At 42.4% G+C, this 25,335-nt stretch overlaps 1 protein-coding gene across 1 annotated transcript; it reads right to left on the bottom strand.

Annotated features, from left to right (window-relative positions):
* Positions 1-7,526: 7,526 nt before the first annotated feature.
* Positions 7,527-8,471, bottom strand: LOC108799990 (olfactory receptor 6N1-like). Its single transcript, XM_018571942.1, has one exon. It carries the CDS (start codon positions 8,469-8,471, stop codon positions 7,527-7,529), a length of 945 nt encoding a protein of 314 aa, XP_018427444.1.
* Between the last annotated feature and the right edge of the window lie 16,864 nt (positions 8,472-25,335).

The raw sequence follows: 25,335 nt of genomic DNA, 5'->3' as shown, positions 1-25,335 counted from the left end.
TTGTGTTCTACTAGAAGTATGTGTGGGGGGGGGGGGGGGGGGGGGGGAGCTTATAATGTGTCTCCTGCAGATGTTTACTAACAGAACTGTCCAGGGTCAAGATAATTACCTTATGTTGTGGTTCATCAGAAAACTGCACATTCAATTCAGCTTCCCATTTAGATTTGAAATGAAGCACCTTAGGTTTGTATGCCTGCCAAGGAGAACATAAAGACTCAAGATGAGATGTCTTAAACCACATTTACCCAGCACTGTATATTATTTTTTTTTTTTAAACAGTTTTTTTTTTTTCAAAAGAAAAGTACAGTACAGCAGTAATACAGAGTTACATTGCATTGGTACAGAAAGGTGTGGACACAACATTTGATAACCTGGATCATAAAGCAAAGGTATCAATAAGGGTGGCCTGTAGATCCCTAGGTAACCAGAATAGGTGGTGAAGAGCTGTGTACATTGCAAAGTTCAAAGTAAACTGCCTAGTAACAGACTTAATAAACCTAATAAACATAATAAATGCAACCTTTCACCTTCCCTGGGGACAGCGCAAAATGGAGCAAAGTAGTGAAACAATAAAGCACCAAAACATTAAATCGGATCATGAGAGGGAGAGGGGGAGAGAATGTAGGGGACCGCGGCAGTTTCGCAGTGGACCATTCCCCCGTCCCACCCCGAGTGAGAAACGTACACATCAGTAATGTTATTTGTGGTGCCAGACTGTGCTAGTTTCAGAAGAGTGTTTCAGTGTAGTGATATTGCACCCAAGGCAACCCATGCCCTAAGTTACTACACTGTGAATGTAGGTGCTGATAGAAACAGTGCCTTAGGGTTAGTGCAGTGGTGCAGCCCCAGTGTTTTAAATTGAGCACTATATATTCTAATTCAGTCAGGTCTTTATGGAAGGCTGTGTTAACCTTGAACCTCATTAGAAAATGTCTCACTTGCAGATAAGACCACTTTGGTATTGACCTGATCATTGGCAAAGGCCCCAAATCCTCTCTGAAGACAAAAAAAAAGCTGTGTTTGAAAAACAGGCCAGCATGGTGGGATACAGTGGACTGCTAAGGATGTGAAAGCTCCACAAGGTTCACAGGAGGAAAACCCAGATTCACTTCTAGGTGGATAAGAGGACCCAGGCTGGTGGACAGCCTATTGGTAGTGCACAGTCTGCAAAAAAACCTTTATGGAGGCCCCTATTAAGGGATGTGTTTTAACTACCTGAAAACATTAGGTCCCACTGCACTCCTTACAGCGCGTCCGGTATAGGTGAAAATAGTGGTGCTCGCAGTGACAACCACGGATGGCGCCGTGTACAACAGTCAATGAACAATAGAAATCACCAGCACTCCGTAAATGACATTCAAAAAAAATCTATTTATTTGGACTAAACGTCACACATATTGCATAATCCAACATATCGGGACCACGCAGGGTCCCTTCATCCGGGCAGGGATGTGACAAGTGAGTAAGACATACCATACCACATATACAGATGAAACTGGAATAATTAGAATATCGGGCAAAGTTCATTTATTTCACTAATGCAACTTAAAAGGTGAAACTAATATATGAGAGAGACTCATTACATGCAAAGCGAGATAATTCAAGCCGTGATTTATCATCATTGTGATGATTATGGCTTACAGCTCATGAAAACCCCAAGAACCCCAAATCCACAACCTCAAAAAAGTAGATTATTACATGCAATCAATAAAACAAGGATTGTACATAGAACAATATCGGACCTCTGAGAAGTACAAGCATGCATATGTACTCAGTACTTGGTTTGGGCCCCTTTTGCAGCACTTACTGCAATTACTTTTGCACGATATTCTAATTATTCGAGTTTCACCTGTATACCCCATCAGTGAGTGTGGATAACTACCTGAGCCATTTTATCAATCATAATAATGGTAACTCTTCAGATTTTTCCTCTTTCCACTCATCATCGGTTGTCCCCTCACTGTTATTATCTGGACTAAAATCAACTTAACAATTATTGGGCCATGGTCCTAAACAAATATGTTCTTTGGGTGGTGCCATCTTGTTAGCTGGAGTTTTGCTTTGTTTGCTTGTCATTTACTACTTCATTTCATCCTAAACCTGCATCTCCACAGGCTGACAACACTGCAGTGCTTCAGATGGCCAACACAGCCAAACATGGCCGTGTTTTTGGACCTGTGCATTTACTGAAGGTGGATTCAAATCCTCGAGCTTTACATAACATGTTCTCATTTTGGCATGTTATGTGCAAAATGTGTTTCTCTTTAATTAACATGTGCTGTGTTTATCTTGTGACATTATTGTTAAACTAATGTACAGCATTTATTGCCAATTATCTTAGACTAGTACTAAAGCCTCCTTGCTTTCTTCACATACACTTTTGTCTATTCCAAAACAGCACATTGCTATAAAGAATTGTTTATGGCAAAGTCCATACAAATATATAATTAGATTATTTTCTAGCCACATTATACATCATGCTTCTGGCATGCCATGAACATTCTAAATAGCCTGTGGATAACACTCATTGGGATCGCCTACCTCACGATCCATTGGCCCCAGCACACACGCATGCCCATTTATTGGAACACATTCTCCCAATGTGAGGATGCTGCCCCTCCACCAACAGACACAGCCTAAGGGGAAAACAGACTGAAGACCGACCTCTGCTCCTCTATGGAGTCTGTTTTTTCTCTCGGTATTAAATGTTGACCAACAGGATTATACACTAAAGGGTAAAGAGTTTGGAGAAGGCAGGGGAAGTGAACACAATAGCTGCACTGGAAAGTGAGCTGAATTGGAGATTTGTTTTCCAAATCAACTAGTTTGGACTTGAGTGTTCACTTCTGCCTTCTCCAAACCCTTCACACTTCTGTGAATAATTCTGCAAGTTAATGAAAAGACCACAGGGGCAGATGAGGCCGTGATAATGCATTTGAAAGTAAGATGGCATTTCAGCTCCAATTTGCAATGTGAAGCTAATACATTAGAAGGAAGACACTCAAGCTCATCTACATGATGGTGAATCGATCTAATATGAGAGGAGATGTGTCTTCCTGCAATATGGGGCCACCAATAGGAATCAGGAAGAGTGTAATGTGCTCACCGGGCTCCAGGTAAGATACAACACTCCAATCTAACAAATGCACTGTGCCGATCCAATATGGAACACACAGATCAGTAGCTCCACATACTGGAAAAAAGAACCTTCTTCACTTTTCAGGTAAAACCATCAACACTCACAGAGGTGAAAATATCCTATTTTCTTGTTGTACAAATACGTCTTCCATTTTCAGATATCTTGAGGCTTTAATATGATGTATCGCTAAAGACGCTCCTCTCTGCTCAGCCCGTGTTATTCTAGCATGTTGAACAGCAACATCTCAGAGTACTAATGCTCTCTCACAGCCTGCAGCTCTTTCCACCTCTCTCCCAATAATGCTGTGAAGCTCCAATGTAGCCAGACACATTGGGGTTGATGTACTTAAGGCAAATAGGCTGTGCATGTTAAAGGGGAAACCCCCCCCCCCCCCCATAGTTTACTGAATGAGCGAAGCTCTGCTGAATTCCACCATCCAATCAGGTGCAAGCCAAAATTCAGTTTGTATCATTTTCCTTGCACGTGAATTAGTTTGTTTTTTTTGCATAGTGAAGTTTAACCACATTCACCGAGCTAAGGGAAACTTCCTGTGAAAATTCCACATTCATCAACAAGCTAAAGGAAACTTCCTGTACAAAGTGCAAATGTCCCATTCATCACCAAGCTAAGGGAAACTTCCTTTGCAAAATCCACATTCATCACCAAGCTAAAAGAAACTTCCCATGCAAAATGCAAATCCCCCCCTCCCTGAATACATGCATACCCCTATCCCCTTGCCTATGTTTCTACTCTTGCCCCCCCTTTCTTTTTCTTTTTCCCCCTTTGTCCTTTCTCTCTTTCTTTTGCCTTTTTCTCTCCCCGCCAACGGAGCGAGATGATCACTTCCCCCTCTCCAAAGGGCCTTCAAGGCTTGTGCTAGTGAATGAATGCGAGTGGATGCTTGCATCCCTACTGAGGTGAATGGCCTGGGGATGCACTCCTACACCACGAACACGCGTCATGCTGTAACTCCTGTTTTCGTGACTAGAGTAATAGAAAGTGGTGGAGGATATGGTAGACGTGTTCATCTATGATGATATGTTCATGAGATAGGGGTTTTTAAAAAAAAATTTAAAAACATTTCTGTTCTAATGTGTAGCACGATGATCCTATCTATTGTAATGTATCACTTCTGTTAGCTGACTGTATCTTATCCTGTGCTCGGATATGTATGTGATGTCCTAGTCAATGTTAATGCTATATGTTGGGCGGATGCCCTTTCTTGTTCAGTGGATTGTATCATTAAGCTGATGTCCAATAAAGAATTAATGTAATTGTAAAATGTTTTTAAGTAATAAAATTGAAGGTTTGGTGGGTAAAAAAAAATAAAAAAAAATGCAAATCCCCATGCAAAGTGAACAGCCTATTTGCCTTTAGCAAATGAACCTCAAGGAGCATGGACCGTATGACAATGAAGATAGGTTGCACTTGCAAAACTCTTACTGTTAACTGGTAAGGTTCTGGGCTCCTGCTGGGAAGAGGGACAGGTTGTGTCCAGGAGTCAGGCGGACTCCACCCAGAAGCCAGAGTGAAGCCAGGAGGCTGTGTATGTTTTGGAGGCGCCAGGGAATCAGCCAAGGAGGCTTAGTGAGCCTAGACACACAAGGCATGTGTGGAAGAGTCACATGCAGTATATGTTACCATGCTGAGTTGGTGAGACATGGTTATACAGTTATTGACTACATGTTGTTTTGCTGCCGAAAAGCTACTTTCTGTTCTGGAAACAATAAAAGACTATTTTGTTTTATGCTAACGTGGCTTTGAGACTGGTCTTTGAGCACTCGCCATTTGTGCTAAACCTCCCCAACGTCACTACTATATATATATATATTATCATCTGTCCACTCCCATGCAAATGGACAGACAACTTATTTGTATGAGGAGAAAAATGATATGTTCACCCATTTGGGCTGGTAAGAATGTTGCACCTTCTCCACGTTTCTGGCATTGCATTCATGGGGTTATTCATGTGGAGCTAAGATAATCAGTGACCATAGGGTCTATATCCAATCTGTACAGTGAATTTGCTGGATTGGAGTATCATATCTGAACTTGGTGGAAGTGTTATCACAATCTTTACGAGAGCTATTGGAATCCAACCAACCTGCAGTTATCACAATGAACTTTTACATAGCGATGTTTTTGGGTCGGGACTTCATTGCTGCTACATTGGGCTGTAACCAATCAACAGCGATCTTGATGTGTCATCATTATTTTCTTTCATTTTTCCAGTGCAAAAGTGACCCTTCTGTGGCGTGATATCGCGCCACGAAACGCGCAATATCGCCGGTAATGCACAATGTTGTCTATTGTAGCTGAATTGCGCAACATACACGCAAACAAGGGTCATGTACGAGCGACAAGCTACAACGACGAGCTATAGGCTACATTGAGCTGTGAGATGTGAACAGCTCAATTGAAATGCATTGGGCAAGCTACATAGAGCGATACAGCGCGGAAATATTTGCAATTCTGCGGCAAAAAGTGTGTGAATGGGGTGTTACATTTGCCTCTTGTATGTGTAGCTGTGTAAATCATGTGCATTGTCTCATGTACCATGACCTCCTCCATGCATCCATCACAACAGAGTTACATGGGTCAAAACAATACACCTGCATGAGTGAAGATGAATCTTAGGTGGGAATCCTTCTGATGATGGAATACAATGCTCTGCCATCATGTAATATAGATTGTCGGGGTAAAATGATATACCTGGGATTCTTCTGTGTAAGTGTAGCAAATGTTGGAGGCCCCCGTACATGTAATAAGAGGTCATGCTGGTTTTATATACATGTCCGTGTTTACGTATTCTAAACCGCTGATAATTCCCATTGGGCTCATTAATCTTGACGCTTGTGTTACTGTCAATTAAATGTTTGCTAAACCAATTCAAGTCATCAGCTCACACATGTGTACATAGGTTGATACAACTTGATACATGAAAATGTGGTAACAAAGCGCTAGAGGTTAGATTCATTAAAGGTATAATTGTGTAATCAGTGATTACATTAAGTACTAAATGTGTTGAATGGAATTAGGTGTTCAAGTAAAATGAATGGGTGAGGGGAGCTGTATGTTAACACAGCCTACAAAAGGTTAAGTTGATGGTTAGTCAGTGTTATAAGAAGAAAGTATGTGGATATGTGAAAAACGTCAATAAATAATATCTTGAATTAAAATGTATCAAACAACCAAAAAATCCAGAATAGTAACACTCGGCTCTATACTCCCATCTAAACCTAAACCTAAAATTATCTATAGGAAGGCGCCCACTCTGAGGGACACACTATCCAGAAACGTTATTGATCCACCAAAACAAATCACTTCTTTCTTTTGAAGGAGTTGGATTCTATCCCTGTAAATGTTGTTTAGGTTGCAGAACCACATAGTTACATAGCTTATCGACATTAAACCTCATATGCCACATTAATGCCCCTCCCCCTATTTTAGACAATTCATATATTTTAATTACTTTTTTTACATAATGTTTTTTTATTGGAAAAAGTTCAACCAGTACAGAAACAACAACACAGACACCATATGCAAGTAACAAATTGCATGAGGTCACTCAGGCGTTCGGAAGGGGAGGGTCCAAGTCCACACAGTTCCAGAACAAAATGTAGATATCCTGCAATATTGAGTAATGTAAAGTGACAAAACAAGGAAAAAGAGAAGGTGGGAAGGAAACAAAGCAAAAGTGCAGAAAGGAAAACAAAAGAAGGGTAGTCCGAGTGGGTGGCCAGGGAGAAGGGGTGTCCGAGGGGATGTTAGGGAAGTGAGTCATATAGAGAGCAACTGTGGATCAAATTGAGGGGACAAATACTGCTGGACCCAAGGGGACTAAACATCAAATTTAGTCATAGTGTTAAGGTGCCCATATACCTGCCGATTATCGTACGATAGTTGTGGGTGATCCCGCGATCGTATGATGAAGGTTTATGGTCAGCGTGCGACCGCTTCTACTGTAAGGTCGCATGATTTTCATCTTTCTGAGCATGCTGGAAAACCTGCCGAAAACTGTACTATTTTCGGCGGGTTGGTGGCGTGCTCGGAAGATGAATGATGCACAGGCCGGTGTGCGCAAGCACACATTGCCCGCTTAGCATTGCAATCATCGGAAGCCCTCCCCTCAGAAGAAGTACAATCTGCCTGTCCAAGATGGGCAGATTGTATGAAATCTTAATCACCTTACAACCATCGCATAACGGTGGTTGTAAGGTGATTAAGTGAGCTTAGCCACCCACTTTCCATTTGTCATGACCCATGAGACACAATTCTTTACATTATGAATATTGAGGGAAGGTGTCTTCCATGATTTAGCAATTTCTGACAATTAATATGTTTCTATTGTTTCTATACAATATAATACACGTTTATTTGTTGTATCTTAACAATAAATAGTTTTCATTTTAGTAATTGCCGCCTCCAGAGCTTTATGAATCTCCTGATTCCTCAATGTATAAATGATGGGGTTTACCATCGGAGTCACCGAAAAGTATGTGAAGGACAACCCTTTGTAGAAATCGAGATAACGGCTACTCCTCGGAATCACATACAAGCAGAAAAGTGCTATGAAATATATAGTCACCACTAGGAGGTGGGAGCTGCAGGTGGAGAAGGTTTTCTGCCTTCCCTCCGACGTCTGTATCCTGAGAATTGTGAATATGATGAATAGGTAGGACAGAACAATCAAAAAGAAAGGTAAAATGGTTAATGCAATGCTGATCACAAGGCCTAATAAAACAATAGGCACTATATCAGAGCATGCAAGAGAAACATAAGGGGTGAAGTCACAGTAAAAATGGTCGATGGTCAGAGGGCCACAGAATTGAAGATTTATTACAAAGTAAAATACAACTGTGATAAATGCCAATGTAATTACCCAAAATCCAGTTACCACATAAAAGCAGAGTCTATTGTGTATGAGGACTGAATACCTGAGAGGCTTACAAATAGCCAAATATCTGTCGTATGACATCAGAGTGAGCAGCAAAGTCTCAACGATCGTTACACATCCAGATACACTTAACTGGATAGAACAGCCAAGGCGGGAGATGACCCCTCTTCCCAATAGCATGTGTTGCAGTATCAGGGGCACCAGGTCTGTTGTATAGAGGAATTCGCAGAAGAGCAAATTCCCGATCAGGATGTACATGGGACAATGGAGACGAGGGCTTATACATACTAAGAATATTATCAGGATGTTCTCAATGCAAGTTAATGTGTAAATGATCAGCAAGAGAAGGAAGAGAGGGATTCTGTAGTCACTGAGGTTCTCGAATCCCTCAATCAGGATTTCATCTTTGAGTGTTAGATTTTTCTGATGTGCCATCTGTGAAGAAAAAAAACTGACAGAACAATTTTAAGCTGTATAAGTAGTCATAGCAATCTGCCCATTTGATCTTTAAAACCCGACTGAACCGGAAGTTTAAGTCAGCTGCATACAGTTCTGGTGCATGAAAACAATAGGTGTGCAAAGTCTTACAGTTGGTTTTCTTTAGAAAGCAGAAACAGCCTGAGTAGAACAGTCTCTTCCTCTGCAGCATGCTGGCAGGGGGACAGACTTTGGTCTTTTGGGGGAAGCAATGGTCTTGCTGTAAAGGTCTGACACCGCCCCCATTTCCCTTTCAATGCTTTGCCTTCAAAACATTAGACAACTCATCATGTCCCTCATATATATTTTTATTTTTGTATTTCTATATATTTGACATTCATCCACAAAATATTCCCCAAATTGCATTATCAGTTCTTACAGTGGCCTACAATTAGTCCACCTGACTACCCCAAATATTCAAAGCAACCAAGCTCCATCATGTGAAGCCATCAACAACGACTTCCTTATTGCTCTGGCATCCTTTATTGTAAGCTGATTTGTGCAGGCCCTCAACTGCATCTACTCCGTGTGTGTGTGTATAATAAAAACCACAATTGTCTGGTCCTTAGCAGGTCTTACAATTAGATAAATACAACTTCTTCAGATGTACAACTCCTCATGACATATCACACCATGGCATTATTTATTTTACAAACATAAAGCCAAACTGGAGAAGCTTTTTTTTTTTTTGTGAAAAGCTAAGTACACCCTGAAGGTGGCCATACACTGTACAACCATCGCAAGACCTTAGTCTTTTGCGATGGTTGTAAAGTGATTAAAAAAGCGTACGATCTGCCCATCTCTGACAGGCAGATCGTACTCTCGATCATCGCTAGCCCGCCCCCCCTGAGGGGCGGGCTTCCGATGACCGCAATGCTGACCAGGCAGTGTGCGCGTGCGCACACCGGCCCGTCCGGCATTTGTCTCCCGAGCACCGTTCAAGCGTTTTCTAGCGTGCTCCTTAGACAAAAGACGTGCGACCGTACAGTAGAAACGGTCGCACGTCTTCATTCACACTGCACGATTCTCGTAGGATCGTATGAGAATCGTGCAGTGTATGGGCACCTTTACTGCTTCCACAGGAATTAAGAGTCTCAGTAGCAGCTACTAATAAAATGCCCCTAATTAATGGATCATCAGCATGTGTCCCCACCTCTATAAAAGATAAAGTTTTAGCAGCTTGCTGGTCTGGATCATTCAGGTGTGTGATACCACAATGCCAGACAGGTCATCAGCAATTATCTCAAAGAAGCAATTGTTGCTGCCCATCAATCTGGAATGGGGTATACAGCCATTCCTAAACAATGTAAAGCCCATCATTCTACAATGAGGAAGAATATTCACAAGTGGAAAACATTCAAGATGGTTGACCGTCCTCTCAGGAGGGGATGTCCCAGAAAATGCACCCCAAGGTCAGACCGTGCAATGCTCAGAGAATTTACAAAACAACCAAAGAGTTCAATCATCAGGCTCTACAGGCCTCATTTGCATGTTACAGTTCATGAAAGTACAATTAGAAAACAAAGTTCCCCCCAAAAAAAAAGTCAACATGTTTTGTGGTTTGTTCGTTCAGATGCAACTTTGCAAACCTGAGTTCTGGAACAATTTCCTTTGGACGGGCGAGATTATAGTGGAGATGTTTGACCATAATGCGCAGTGCCACGTTTGGTGAAAACCAAACACAGCATATCAGCACAAACACCCCATACCAGCTGTCAGTCATGTCGGTGGAGGGCTGATGATTAGGGCTTGCTTAGTAGTCACAGGACCTGGGCACCTTGCAGTCATTGGTATTCAGAAGAGTCCATAGTTGACTCAAAGTATGCTAGAGTCAGATTCTAGGCCATCTGTCCGATTGTTAAAGTTGGGTCATGCAAAATGGCAATGATCCCAAGTACACCAGCAAATCTAAAACAGAATGGCTAAAAAAGAAATGAATCAAGGTGTTGCAATGGCCCAAAGTCTAGACCTCAAACCAACTGAAATGGTGTCGTGGGACCTTAAGCCCTCGTTCACACCTGAACGTTTTGTAGCGCGTTCTACACTCGGCGAACGCTCTACAAAATGCTCAAAAATATAAATCCCATTGTATTCAATGGTCTCGTTCACACCTTGGCGTATTTCCGCCCGTCCCTAACGTGCTACAAAACGTCCCACGCCTGAAAAGGTACATGTACTACTTTGGGCCGTTTTGTTGCACGTTTCCATTGGGATACAGCCAAGTAGCCTTCGGAAACGCGCGTTTGTCGCGCGACTTTTTTTACCGCGCATCGCGGTAAAAAAAACGTGCGACAGACGCGCATATGCAATACGCCTTGGTGTGAACGAGACCTAAGAGAGCTATGCACCTCAGTGAAGTGAAGCAACATTATAATGAAGAGTGACATTGTTGTGGAGGAATTGTGGCCCAGAGACTGATAGTCATACAGAAAGTGATGACTTCATTTTTATGCTGATAAAGGTGGTTCTACAGACTTCATTTTTATGCTGATAAAGGTGGTTCTACAGACATTAAAGTGACATGAAACCCTCAGATTTTTTAACATAAAACAATACTGTAATGTGCGCCTTACTGTAATCCATGGTTGTTTCCCTTCTCTTTGCTGCTCTTCCTTTTTTTCCCAGTTTTTCTTTCAATGCCTGAAGCTATCCATAACCTTGCGATCATCGGACAACACTTTCCGTCCGATGATTGAACCGTGGTACGATTTTCGTATGGCGGCCCCATCCTGCCCCGATTACCGCAAGGTTGGATCAGCGGTAATTAGAAGAAAGCACCTGGACGAATTGTGGTAATCGACTGCACATTTTTTTTGTCTGCGCATGAGCAGTGTAAATTGTACGAATTTTGACGTACGGAAACGCCACCAAACCTTGCGAGAATCGTACGATCGACCAAATTTTTCTAACCTGCTGGTTAGTTAAAAGTTGATTTGTGGTTGTACACCGCCCATCAACCTTACGAATATCGGACGAAAACACGATCACATACGAAAATCGGCCAACATTTTTATGGTGTATGGGCACCTTAACACAGTACAACAATCAGCTGCAACGTAATTAGTAACATCAACTGGTAAAACAGCACAGCTCACCCTTGGTAAATGATCCACTTAGCACATTTGGTGCATAGAAGTCCTTTCTCCCCCACCATGTAGGCCAAAAGTAATTACTGGCACTCATAGAGCCTCCAAGTTTCATGTATTGCTGATACAGCAACACATAGTCATAGCTATAACTGAGGCCATTCAAGTCAGAAATGTGTCAGTGGTTGCCTAAGGTCATTCAAGGCAGAAACTCATCAGTGGTAGCTATGACTAAGGCCATGCAAGGCAGAAACTCATCAGTGGTAGCTATGACTAAGGTCATGCAAGGCAGAAACTCTTAAGAGGTAGCTATGACTAAGGCCATGCAAGGCAGAAACTCATCAGTGGTAGCTATGACTAAGGCCATGCAAGGCAGACACTCATCAGTGGTAGGTATGACTAAGGTCATGCAAGGCAGACACTCATCAGTGGTAGGTATGACTAAGGCCATGCAAGGCAGACACTCATCAGTGGTAGGTATGACTAAGGTCATGCAAGGCAGAAACTCATCAGTGGTTACCTATGTATTGATGTGCCAAGAATAAATGAAATTTGGAGGATCTATGAGCACTGATAATTATGACAATCTGGAGTAAAACCATTTACCTGCAATTCCTATCTGCAATTGTGACAGATGTTGACAGCTCTGTATATGGATGTGGGCCTTATATATGTTTCTGTGACTACATTTTCTAAAAAAAATACTGATTAGTCTCCCAGGACTCATTAACCAGGAGGCTTTTGCTCATGTCCATTAAATGTTAGGCAAACTCATTAAACTATTGACTAAGGCCATGCAAGGCAGAAACTCATCAGTGGTAGCTATGACTAAGGCCATGCAAGTCAGAAACTCATCAGTGGTAGCTATGACTAAGGCCATGCAAGGCAGACACTCATCAGTGGTAGCTATGACTAAGGTCATGCAAGGCAGAAACTCATCAGTGGTAGCTGTGACTAAGGCCATGCAAGGCAGACACTCATCAGTGGTAGGTATGACTAAGGCCATGCAAGGCAGACACTCATCAGTGGTAGGTATGACTAAGGTCATGCAAGGCAGAAACTCATCAGTGGTTACCTATGTATTGATGTGCCAAGAATAAATGAAATTTGGAGGATCTATGAGCACTGATAATTATGACAATCTGGAGTAAAACCATTTACCTGCAATTCCTATCTGCAATTGTGACAGATGTTGACAGCTCTGTATATGGATGTGGGCCTTATATATGTTTCTGTGACTACATTTTCTAAAAAAAATACTGATTAGTCTCCCAGGACTCATTAACCAGGAGGCTTTTGCTCATGTCCATTAAATGTTAGGCAAACTCATTAAACTAATCTTACCCATTTGTGTGTTTCCAAGGCAAGGTTCCAAGATGGAAGAATAGTTCAGCTTTAAAGAAGAGCCCCAGTCTCAATAAAAGTCACCAGCAAATGTCCCTTATACATTCTGCTCGTGTGCACATATAGTACTTAGGAAAATAGTAAAGGATTCAGACTGGGATAGTTCAGTCCCCATTACACGCCAAGCATATTTACTGAATATAAGGATTTTGAGTTTATAGGAGAACTATGAGGTGAGTGATTTCTACTCACCTCATAGTTCTAGCCGACCTGTGACAATGAGACTGTCACAGGTCGGCTCAGTAGATCGGGAGGTGAGCGAACACATACCGTCGTTCGCTCACCTCTCGATCCTGTCACGGCTCTCTGCCGTGACAGGGGAGGGGCTGGATTCCCCCCTCCCCGCTCCGATCCGCCAGCGCTGACTGGCGGGACAGACGGGGGGGGGGGCGGGTACAGCTGGCTCTGCCTTTAGATAGGCAGAGCCAGCTGTCACTCACGCAGCTGGGTGGATCCCGGCACAATTGTCGGGATCCGCTTCAGCTGCGGCGTCTCAGTATAGCTTGCGGTATACTGAGCCTAGGGTGACGGGAGGACGCTAGTTTGTGTCCTCCCGTTACCCTAAGGAGAACTATGGGGACAAGCCCTAACCCCATAGTTATCCTTTAATCCAAACAAGAGCAGTGAGAATATTATAGTAGAGCCCCCATTCAACATCATGGAGTAGGGCTTTTACCACATTTTGTCATGACCCAGTCTTCTCCTAAGGCTCTTGGTGGTGGGATTGGAAGATTGTACATTATCTAGGATTTGTCTATGAAGGTTCTCATTCATCTGGATCATGGTATATATGTAAAAAATAAGCCAAGGCAAATGGGCTTGCTGTATTTTTCTTGAAGACATTTCACTGGACATCCGACCAGCTTTCTCAATTCAGAATGACTTGTACAAAAAATGATCTGGTAATAAATATGGTGAATGTCGCTCCAATCCACATAATCTGTTTGTTGGATGCCAGGTGTTGATTGCATTTGCCTAATTGGAGTCTAGAAGGTGTTATTAACCTGCCCAGAGAGAGGTGTTGAAACAGCATTGTTTGTGGCAGACAATAGATGTCTCACCCCGCCACCTATATTCAAGCTGGTCGTCTCCAGTTTTACATAAATGGCCTCTTGGCCTCTTTCACACACCTTTTGAACCAGTCCTCCTCCCTGTCTAGGGTGCGTACTTGACTGTCTTCAGAGGAGTGACCTTTTCCCTTTTAGATGTAGGTATACTGCTGAATCCTGACCAGAGGGTTTGGCTCTTCTATGCTGTGCCATACGCTGGTGTAGTTGCTGTTTTGTTTCACCGACATACAATTCTGAGCAATCCTCACTGCACTGGACTGCGTACACAATGTTGTTCATCTTGTGTTTTGGCGTTGGGTCTTTTGGGTGCACCAGTTGTTGCCTCAGTGTATTGCTGGGTGTAAAGAAGACGGGGATGTGATGTTTTTTAAAAACCCTTCTGAGTTTCTCAGACACCCCGGCTACATATGGGATGACCAAATGCTTGTTTGTCATGCTTTTCCCTCTCACTGGTCCTCTTGGCATTCCTTCCTCTTCTTTCTGTTTTGACAAAAACCCAGCCTGGATACCGGCAAGTGTTAAGGGCCCACCTGAGGTGTTTGAATTCCTTTTGTCTTGGCCTCTGTTCTGGTGGGAATTTTCTCTACCCGGCGGTGTACAGTCCTGATGACTCCCACTTTGTGGTCTAAAGGGTGGTGGGAGTCAACCTGCTATTTGACTCCCACCACCCTTTAGACCACAGTCAACCTGCTATTTGACTCCCACCACCCTTTAGACCACAAACTGGGAGTGCAACACCTGGTTGTGACTAACATACTATGTGGATTTGGAGCAACATTCAACATATGTATTCCCAGATAATTTTGTGTACAAGCCATTCTGAATGGAGAAAGCTGATTGGATGTCCAGTGAAATGTCTTCAATAAAAAATACAGCGAGTCCAGTTTTATTTTTTTTACATTTCCTCATTAATTTAGCATGGCTTAAAAAAATGTAATAATAATATATAGCAATTGCTGCTAACAACGCTCCCCCCTTATATGTAATATGAAGGAGGAGGTGAGGAGATAATGGTAACTCTCAGGGTCATCTCTATAATGAGGAAGCCTGAAGCTCTTGCTTCCGCTGGCATCTCATGGGGGAATGGCAGGCAGAGTGGCTTGGCGGCTCTGCTGCACAATGCTTGAAGTGTGCTTGCTGCCTCCTTTCCACCCAGAGTGCCCCAGGGTGCTAAGAGCCAGGTGGGGAGTTGTGAAAGGGCCATACACATTCCCCCAGCCAGCTCTTAGTACCCTGGGGTGATTTTGCTGGCATCCCGCCATGCTCCTGGCAACTATTGATGTCACTGTTTGCCGGGAGCTTGGCGAGACGCTGCGCCCCCCTGGCTGTCTTAGGCGGCAAAAGAGCTAGGGACAGCCCTGGTTAACATCATGAACTTTCTGTATTGTGATGGCAGATCTCAGTATCAGTTGTAAACTAGATTTTAAACACAGTCCTAAGTGTTGATATATCCAAAATCTCGAGATAACCAAACCATATCCAGGTATGCGAAAACCTGGGAAAGGGGGGCTGTTTTTTAGAAACAGTATTGCTCTCACAATAAAATGTGTATGTAATAAAATGATTTATTATTCACAGTAGATTAAAAACAAAATGTGTTGCCATGAATACAAGACTTTGTTGCAACATGTTGTGTTATCATTTGGGTCATGTTGCAACATGTTGTGTTATCATTTGGGTCATGTATATCATTGCACTGTCTAGTCATGAGCAGTTGAGCAGATCCGTAGTCTATATTATCGGCAATGCAGCTAAAAGGTGTATATAATATACATAACGTGAGAGGCAATGGATCATTACTTGTTACATTATGTTATTAATTTGTGCACATAAATATTTTAATTGATAAAGGAAGTGACGGTGAATTAATTGTAAAGTGATTGATTGAATTAATAAAACGTATTGATATATACAATTTTAATGTTCTTAGTTTTTATTTAATGTAATAATATTAAAGTGACTTGTTGATTGCCAAGTGATTACATTGATTGATGTATACAATTGTTTTATGTTTCTAAATCTCATGTAATTTAATGATATCAAAGTGACTTGTTGATAGCAACATAGGGATACAGTAATACCTTGGTTTACAAGTAGCTTGGTTTGAGAGTGTTTTGCAAGACAAGCACACATTTCTGAAAAGTTTTGCCTTGATATACAAGCAATGTCTTGCATTAAGAGCAAAATTCTGTAGACAAGCACTACCCGAATAAGGCTGTAGCAGTGCGCGCAATGTCACATTGAATAGATTCCTTGTTAAGGTTTCACGAAATGAAAAAGATTCCATTGAGTCAAGAGATAGCAGTGATTCCGTTAGTGAAAGTCGTCCTACACAATAATCCTCCTCTCTCTTGTCCCCCTCACACCACACCAGTCCCGCTTACAGTACAGTATTGTAATCATTTTTATATGAATATTTTTGGGTTGTGGAACGAATCATCTGAATTTCCTATGGGGAAATACGCTTTGATATACAAGCGCTTTGGATTACAAGCATGCTTCCGGAACGAATTATGCTCGTACACCAAGGTATTACTGTATACCCAAATGACAAGGTAAGTGGCAATGTGAAATAAAGCCAAAATCTTTATATATAGAAATAATTATTTAATTCAGTAAAAAAAAGAAAAAAAGAAAAAACAAGTGTAAATATTATATTTACATGCTTTTATTTTATATTTATAAGTGTTGAAGACCTCAAGACTTGGAATAGTATAGTTTATGTTAACGCTCTTGTAAAAAACTGTCCTTGTCTGTCCCTTATCTTCACATTGCCTATAGAGTCCTTTGTGTAAATCTGTTTCAAATAAACAAACAATCAGAAAGATAAAGTGCAGAGTACACTGTTCATTTATTTTATTTTATTGTTTTATGAATGTCCGTTCAATTTTCTAATAATTAATGGGGTCAATTAAATGATCAACTTCAACCAAAGTGATGAAAGAAATCAAAAGAGTGAGTTGAAAATTTCGGTCAAACAAACTAAATTCTAACAGCGAGGACTGCAGTTGTGATGCAGTCTGTTTATTGTGACTGCTGCAGTCAAAATACATCACAATGCTTTCCTATGGTCTTTCCTGTACCTAATTCACACCATTGCAGTCTGTTCAACTGCAGTCCGAAAAAGTACTGCTTGCCCTACTTTAACTGCATCAAAACTGCATCCAAACTGTGGTACAAACGCATCGGAACGCATAAAAAAAACCTCACAGTTGATTATGTCATCATCCCCTGGACTTCCTGGTTGGAGTGTGGAGAGAAATGGCAGAGATGGAAGGTGTGCATGCTGAGGAATTTATCAGATTTGTGCGGGACTGTCCCCTGCTGTACGACAGCAAACATCCCCAATACAAAAACAATCGTCAGAAGATGGCCAAGTGGAGGGAGATTAGTGAAAAGTTGAACCCTGATTTTGGTGCGATGAACACGGTACAGAAACAGCAATGTGGTGAGTCCATTTATGCTCAATCATATACATACAAGGTGTGTGAAATATTATTATTATACAGGATTTATAGAGCGCCAACAGTTTGTGCAGCGCTTTACAATATAAGGAAGACATGACAATCACAATACAATTCAAGACAAGATGGTGAGGAGGGCCCCGCCCCTGAGGGCTTACAAACTGAAAGAGGAGGGGGAAATGATACATGAGGAGGGAGCTGTGAGGGGATGAATTGTATGAGAATGTGATGGTTCAGTGGTTAGGTTGAGGTGGGATCGGCTTCCCAGAAGACATGACTGCCTTTAGGCGTTCCCTAAAGACAGTCAGGGTGGGAGATAGACGGACAGGTTGGGTAAAGGGTATAGGGAACAGTGGAGTGAACTGTTAGGGGCAGAGTTGTGGATGGCTTTACAAGTAACTGTTAATATTTTGAATTGTATCCTCTGGGTGAGTGGAAGCCAGTGTAGGGATTGGCAGAGGGGGGCGGGGGATGGGAGCCAGTGTAGGGATTGACAGAAGGTGATGCAGGCAATGAGAGGTTGGTCAAGTGAATGAGTCTAGCAGCTGCATTCATGATAGACTGAAGTGGGGAGGAGCCTGTGTAGTGAAAGGCCAATGAGGAGGAAGTTACAATAGTCAAGACGAGAGATAACAAGTGAGTGTACGAGTAGTTTTGCAGTGTCATTGGTCAGGAAGGGGCATATTTTGGAGATGTTACAAAGGTGAAGACGGCAGGATTTTGATAGTGATTGGATGTGGGGAAGAAAGGTGAGGTCCGAGTCAAGGATGACATCTAGGACCTTGGTATGGGGGGAAGGCTGAAATAGTTGTATACCACCCATGTGCTAACAAGTATGCAGAATCAGCAGACACCAGCATCCTCACTGCACACATGTTACGATACACTGTGCTTCTGCTTGCAGATATCCCGTCCACTTTCCAGCACTCCTCTCCAAGGCATTATGTGCCATCTTGCGCACTGTCACAATGAATACAAAGCAGTTGACATGGTGGTTGATCTGTCACCCAAGTTGTGCCATGTGAAATTTGTATTGAATTCTTCTAAATATGCATCTTAGCTATGCATTTATCATGGCAGGGTCATGTGCTTTATCCCCCCCTGCAACCCTCCTCATCCTTGTCCTCACCACCAACATGGAGTGATCTGAGGGAAGGCATGCATATTGTGCAGTCACCTGTCCCGACACTGTCACTCCATCAAATTTAGAATGTGATTTAAAAAAAGGAGACAATAATGAGAGCAAAAGCAATGTTTGTTTATTGCAAAGCAACAGTTCCAACAGCGTGTGCATAAGATACAGCCCTGTACATTGTTATTAACAAACAGTAAAGGCAAAGGTCATAAGAGGCACTGCTGCTACCCAGAGCACATCTCTCTATCTTGTGAAGACATAGTACTACATATTACCCCCACCACCCACAAAAGCATGCAAACTATGGGAATCTGAATCCAAAAACTAAAGAAACTTCGCATTAAACAAGCCCAGCCAGTGACTAAATCATTCAAAACCTTTCTGCATACTGCTGCTGCCAAGCAACCTCCCCAGCTGGTGTCATGAAATATTGGGTCATGTCTTCTCGCATGTCAAGTGCACTGTAGCTTTCCCTAGCAAAATGCCACTCTACCTGTTCCAGAGAGTGGTCTAAGGTGTCCTCAAAGTTGTACCCATCCCTCTCCCTGACATGGTTGTGTAAAACACAAGTGGTCTTAATGACATTGGTGGCATTATCGGGGGTCATTTGCATGGATGTGTGCAGTACATACCATTTGTTAGCCATTATCCCAAATGTACACTCCACCATTCTACGAGCATGTGACAGCCTATAGTTAAATAAGTGAATAGCCGAACAGTGTTCGGCTCACTTCACTTCTGATCGGTCATTCACTCGGCTGCCCTCGGCAGCTTTGTGAATAGACCCCTTAGTGTTGGTCAGGCCACGTTGGGAGTAGGGACGCATAATATGGTTTCCTGTCCCAAAAGCTTCATCTCCTACAAACACAAAAGGATGTGTTGGGTCTGTGGTACCTGGCCATGGTCTATCACTGGGGAGATTGAGTCTGTTGTGGCGTAATAGTTGACCAAATTTAGAATTCTTAAACATGGCAGAATCACTGCTGCTGCCATATGAGCCTATGTCCACATAGGTCAAGCGATAATCTGCCTCTGCCAGAAGGACTATGGAGAAATATGTTTTGTGGTTGAAATATTTACTTCCACTGTGTGGGGGCATCTTATGCATATATGTTTCCCGTCTATTGCTCCTAAACCATTCCCAAATTGCATCGTCCCCAAAACAATTCGGCAATTTAATTCCATCTTTGCTCGGTTGGTCGTGTCATAACTTCTTTATGCAAAGTTTCCCAAATAGCCTTGCAAGTGGACTGCACAATGTAATAGATTGTAATAAAACATTGTTTTTGATAATAGTTAAGGTACTTTAATGTGTGTTATTTGTGTATCACTCGGCTGTAGATCCTCAAATCATCTCTAAATTGGTGCCGACATTGTCCTTCCTTCTGGAGGGGGGGGGGCTACTTTTGTTCCCCATGGTCCATGTGTGTGTTGTAAAGTAGTCACCGCTCCAAGCTCCCCACCGTCATGAGCTACAATCTTACGTTTAGTTTACCAATCTGTATTGGGATTGTGTATGTCAGGTGTGTGTTAACACAATGTTAAGGAGGAAAGTCATTTGCAATGATCTTAGGGAAGCAATTATTGCTGTGCATCATTCTGGGAAGTCATTTGGCCATTCCAAACAATTTAAATCATCATTCTACATTCTACAATGAGGAAGATAAACAAACCACAAGACTTCTGGAACAATGTCCTTTTGGTTTTTGCTAAACAAGGCTCTGTGCATTATGACCAAACATGTCCACTGTGGTCTCATCTGTCCAAACACAGCATATAGACCTCATACCAACTGTCAAGCACGGTAGTGGAGGGGTGATGATTTAGGCTAATTTTTTGCAGCCACAGGATCTGGCCACCTTGCAGTCATTGAGTCAACCATAAACTCCTCTGTATAACAAATTATTCTAGAGTCAAATGTGAGGCCAACTGTCCGCCAGCATAAGCTGGGCCAAAATTTGGTTTCTGCAACAAAACGATGAGCCCAAGCACACCAGCAAATCTACAACATAATGGATGAAAAGGAATCAAGGTGTGGTAGAGGGGTTGATGATGTGGGCTTGTTTTGCAGCCAAGGGACCTGGGTACCTTGCTGTCATTGTTATACAGAGGAGTTCATGGTGGACTCTTGATTATTTTTCATCCATTCTGTTGTAGATTTGCTGGTGTGCTTGTGATCATTGTTCTGTTGCAGGACCCAATTTTGGCCAAGCTTATGCTGGTGGACAGGCAGGCCTCACATTTGACTTTGTTATACAGAGGAGTTCAAGGTCGACTCAAAGTATTCTAGAGTCTGTCCACTAGCATAAGCTTGGCCAAAATTGGGTCCTGCAACGGAACAATGATCCCAAGCACACCAGCAAATCTACAACAAGATGGAAGAAAAAGAATCAATGTGTGGTAGAGGGCTGATGATTTGGTCATGCTTCACAGCCAAGGGGCCTAGGTACCTTGCCGTCATTGACTCGACCATGAACTCTTCTGTATCCCAAAGTATTCCAGAGTTGCATGTGGCTGCTACTGGGTGTATGCATGGTGTGGCACATCATTATTATTATTATTATAAAGGATTTATATAGTGCCAATAGTGTGTGCAGCGCTTTACAATATAAGGAAGATGTTACAATACAATTCAAGACAAAATGGTAAGGAGGGCCCTGGCCCGTTAGAGCTTACAATCTATAAGGGAGGGGCAAGTGATACATGAGGAGGTAGCTGTGTGGGGATGAATTGTTTGAGAAAGTGATGGTTCAGTGGTTAGGGTTGAGGTGGGATAGGCTGGTAAGGTGGATAAGTCTGGCAGCAGCATTCATGATAGACTGAAGGTGGGATAGCCTTGCCATGGGATTGTAGTCAACACTAACTATAAAGAAACTGGATAATACATTTGCCATGACCTTTAATACTGATCACAATATTTTAACAATAAAGAATGTATAAGGTTGAGAGAACCAATAATAAACAACTTATTTTTTAAGTACAACATTTTAGCTGTTTGACCTGTTTGCATGGCTAGCGTCCTCTGGGTACTATTTGCTATGTTGTCCTATACATACATTTTAATAAGCTGCTTTGTTGCTGTTGTCAGCTTCAGTTCCTACTCCCCGGAGAGTTCCATTCATTAATTAGTTTAGTTAGTGTGAAAAGAAACAAACAAATCAAAACAATCCCTTCTGGCAGGTGTACCTTCATTACAAATCAAAGTTTTATACCTGAGGGGAAAACTTTCAGAGCTTGGAGGTTAATTATCATTTGGAGACTAATTATATCAAAGTTTGAAAACATTTGGAATCCGGCCAAAAGAATTCTTGGCAGACTTTACTTCGTTATACATTAAAAAACACAAATCAATATGTTTCCAGAGGGAATATATCTAATAGGTGAACGATTCCATATGATTGCCTCTAGAGAAAATGTATTTTTATAGTAGCTTGCTGAATGTAAAGTGTTTATGTAATGTGCGACTTCGGAAATTGTATAGACTTGCTTATCTACTCTACTGTGTAAATGGACATTGGTAATGAAATGATACATAAATCTCGGGTCAACGTATATCTAAATCCAAACTTTTTTGTAGAGCTTAGGGAATGTTTTGTCATTGTCAAATTGCCCTTTTGTTTTCTTATGCTTCCTCTCAATTGGGGAGATTTCCCTTTAAAATAGAACTCCGGGTATTTAGAAAATGTAACCCTTACGATTGGTTGTTGCAGCCTCTTCTTCCCTGGGCTCCGTCGGTCTAAGGACTGCTGATGTCATCACATCTAATCAAGGTCCATTGAATTGCACTAGACGTGAGGATGCCCAGAGACATTCCATAGCCAGGGCGGTGCTGACTTTTGCAGGACTTAGCTTCCTCTCAATAGGGGAGATTTCCCTTTAAAATAGAACTCAGAGAAATTAGAAAATGTAACCCTTACAGTGCTGGGTAGTGGCCACTACAAGAGTTTAGGGCCCATTTGGTCAAGGGGGTAAAATAAAGCAGATTTACTCACCTGATCCTTGATCCCACTGTGCTTTTAGATTGATCCTCACAGCCTCTTCTTCCCTGGGCTCCGGCGGTCTAAGGACCGCTGATGTCATCACATCTAATCCAGGTCCATTGAATTGCACTAGACGTGAGGATGCCCAGAGACATTCCATAGCCAGGGCGGTGGTGGGGGACACAGGTGGGCGCTGACTGTTGCAGGACTTAGGGTGAATAAATCTGTTTTATTTGAGCCCCCCTAGACAAAACCAGGACTTACCCTTGCAGTTGGGCTAACCCCCACCCTGCAAAGGTTAAGCTTCTTAAATTACCGACGTTCTTCTTTAACTTTCTTGTCTGGAGACACAACAGGAAGTAAGATGAAAGTTAGGAAATCCCCTCGTAGCCAGTTGTCTCCATAACAAGTGTCCCCATAGGAAGGTTTAAATGCTGCATGTTCCATTGACAAATTTTGGATTTATCATGACCTTCTGTCCAGGTCACCAGTACAATTAGAAACAGTAAATATCTTTAGTGGGGACACAGACAGTGATAAAAACCTGACAAGAGTTTCCAATTATTCTCACTATACAGGGGTCAGGGGTATGTAACACAAGGGCTGGTGTAGAATGGGCTCTGCTTTGAGGGTGCCTTACATTACTGATGAACAACTAAGGCCTCATTCACACACAACGCAAGCAAAATTGTATATTGCGTATATACGCGTCTATGCGCATATATACGAGCGTATAGAAATTCCAAAATGTCACCAGCACTATATGGTTTCACGGTGCCTCAGTGGTCGCTGCAAGCACCCAAATACTGACATCATCTCCTAGGAGATCCGGTAAGGAGTGCAGTAAGATATACAATCTTGTTTTTATACGAGTGCATCGCTTGTAATGGAATTTTTAATGTGTTGTACGCATGTATGCGCATAAACACGTGTATATGCGCGTAAATACGCAGAAATAGGCTGCCCGGATGCATCTCTGTTCGGCCTCATTCACACTGCCGCGCGTATGTGCGTATTGTACCATATGCAACACATGCAAATAAAGGGCTCCATACACATAGCCGCGTATGGAGCCGTATATATGCGCAAAAACAGAATGGAACAGAGATGCGTCCGGGCAGCGTATACGCGTAAAGCACATTAAAAATTCCATTATGAGTGATGCATTCTGGGATTGCATATAGTGCGCACATAGACGCTGGTATATACGCGCATAGACACGTATATACGCAACATACAATTTTACTTGCGTTGTGTGTGAATGAGGCCTTCCATTCTGTTGTAACTGGATTTGGAGGAGGTCAGTAGGGATAGGATTTGAGGTTAGGATCCTTCAGCTAACAACCACATCCTCTCTCTCAGTCACACATGCCATGTGTTTTTCTCTGTGCGCAGAACACTTCTCTCCAGCAGGTCTCAGCGAATCCCATTCTTGATTGTAGAGTTCAGAAAGACTTTGTCTTGTCCAAGAGGTCACCATTGTTCCTGCTTGTGAGCTATGCGAGCGCAGATGATTACACGGGAAGAGGGTTCCATCATATGTCCCTGCCCCCATCCCAGCATGCATGCTGCATTGCTAACACAGGTGTGGGCAGTAAATACCAGCAGGGGCTGGGCTTGCCCCAAGAGATGACAGTCCGGGAGATCTTTATTCATCAGTGTCCAGCCCCAAGAACCCTTTGACGGTCCTCATTTGCATATCACACAGCCATATGCTGATTCAGTTCAGGATGTCAAGGAACACCTTCATATGAAAACTTTTCCATATATATATTCATTTTATCTGCTCCAACAGCTGGAGTATTGAATTTATAACATGGTACATTACGTGTTCGTCCCTCCTGGATTATATACACTGTGTTATGTACTCCTGACCTCTGCACATGTTGAGTTCAGGAGTTGGGGGTACATAATACAAACCCTGTAGATGCCAGGAGCAGATAATGCATAGAGTTCAGAGGACATGAGTACTCAGCCCTTCACTCACCACCTCCATGTTGGGGGTAACTGCAGTTTTGCTTCCTCACATCACCCCATGGCAGTCAGTAACTTCAGAGAGGCCTCCCAGATGGGGAGATCCCCACAACTTCCCACATCCTTAGGCCATAAGGACAAGACAGATAGTCACCAATGCATCCACTCAGGGTGACCCATGTGCCAGGAAGTATCTGGAATATTATAATAATAATAATACTCCAAGCATGCACAGCACATCTCCCAAGGCTGCTGGTTGTCCAAGTATTAAAGTGACACTAAACCCTCAGATTTTTTAACATAAACCAATACTGTAATGTGCGCCTTACTGTAATCCATGGTTGTTTCCCTTCCCTTTGCTGCTCTTCTTTTTAAATCCTCATGTCTTCTCATGCTGGGGGAGAACTTCCCTTTGCAGCTGACTGCCTCTTCCTGTAGTGCTGGCTCAGGTTACAAGCCTATATAAACCGATACACAGACACCGTGTATCTATTCCTGAGACAAGGCAGTCTGCTGCAAAACAGAAGTTCTCCCTCAACATGAGAACCGATACTGTAATCCATGGTAGTTTCCCTTCTCTTTGCTGCTCTTCCTTTTAAATCTGTAAGGCACACATTACAGTATTGTTTTATGTTAAAAAATCTGAGGGTTTAATGTCACTTTAAATATCCTTAATATGGAATGTTCATTTTATGGAGCATGTTGAACA

Source organism: Nanorana parkeri, unplaced genomic scaffold (assembly GCF_000935625.1).
Source record: "Nanorana parkeri isolate BGI_ZX_2015 unplaced genomic scaffold, ASM93562v1 scaffold1875, whole genome shotgun sequence".
In the NCBI taxonomy this organism is placed as follows: Eukaryota; Metazoa; Chordata; class Amphibia; order Anura; family Dicroglossidae; genus Nanorana; species Nanorana parkeri.
Note: the sequence above shows the minus strand (reverse complement) of the source record. Positions and strands in the feature narration are given on the sequence as shown.

Bases quoted from the DNA above. Each gene is read 5' to 3' on its own strand.
- LOC108799990 (XM_018571942.1), bottom strand. From the start codon at position 8,471: ATGGCACATCAGAAAAATCTAACACTCAAAGATGAAATCCTGATTGAG.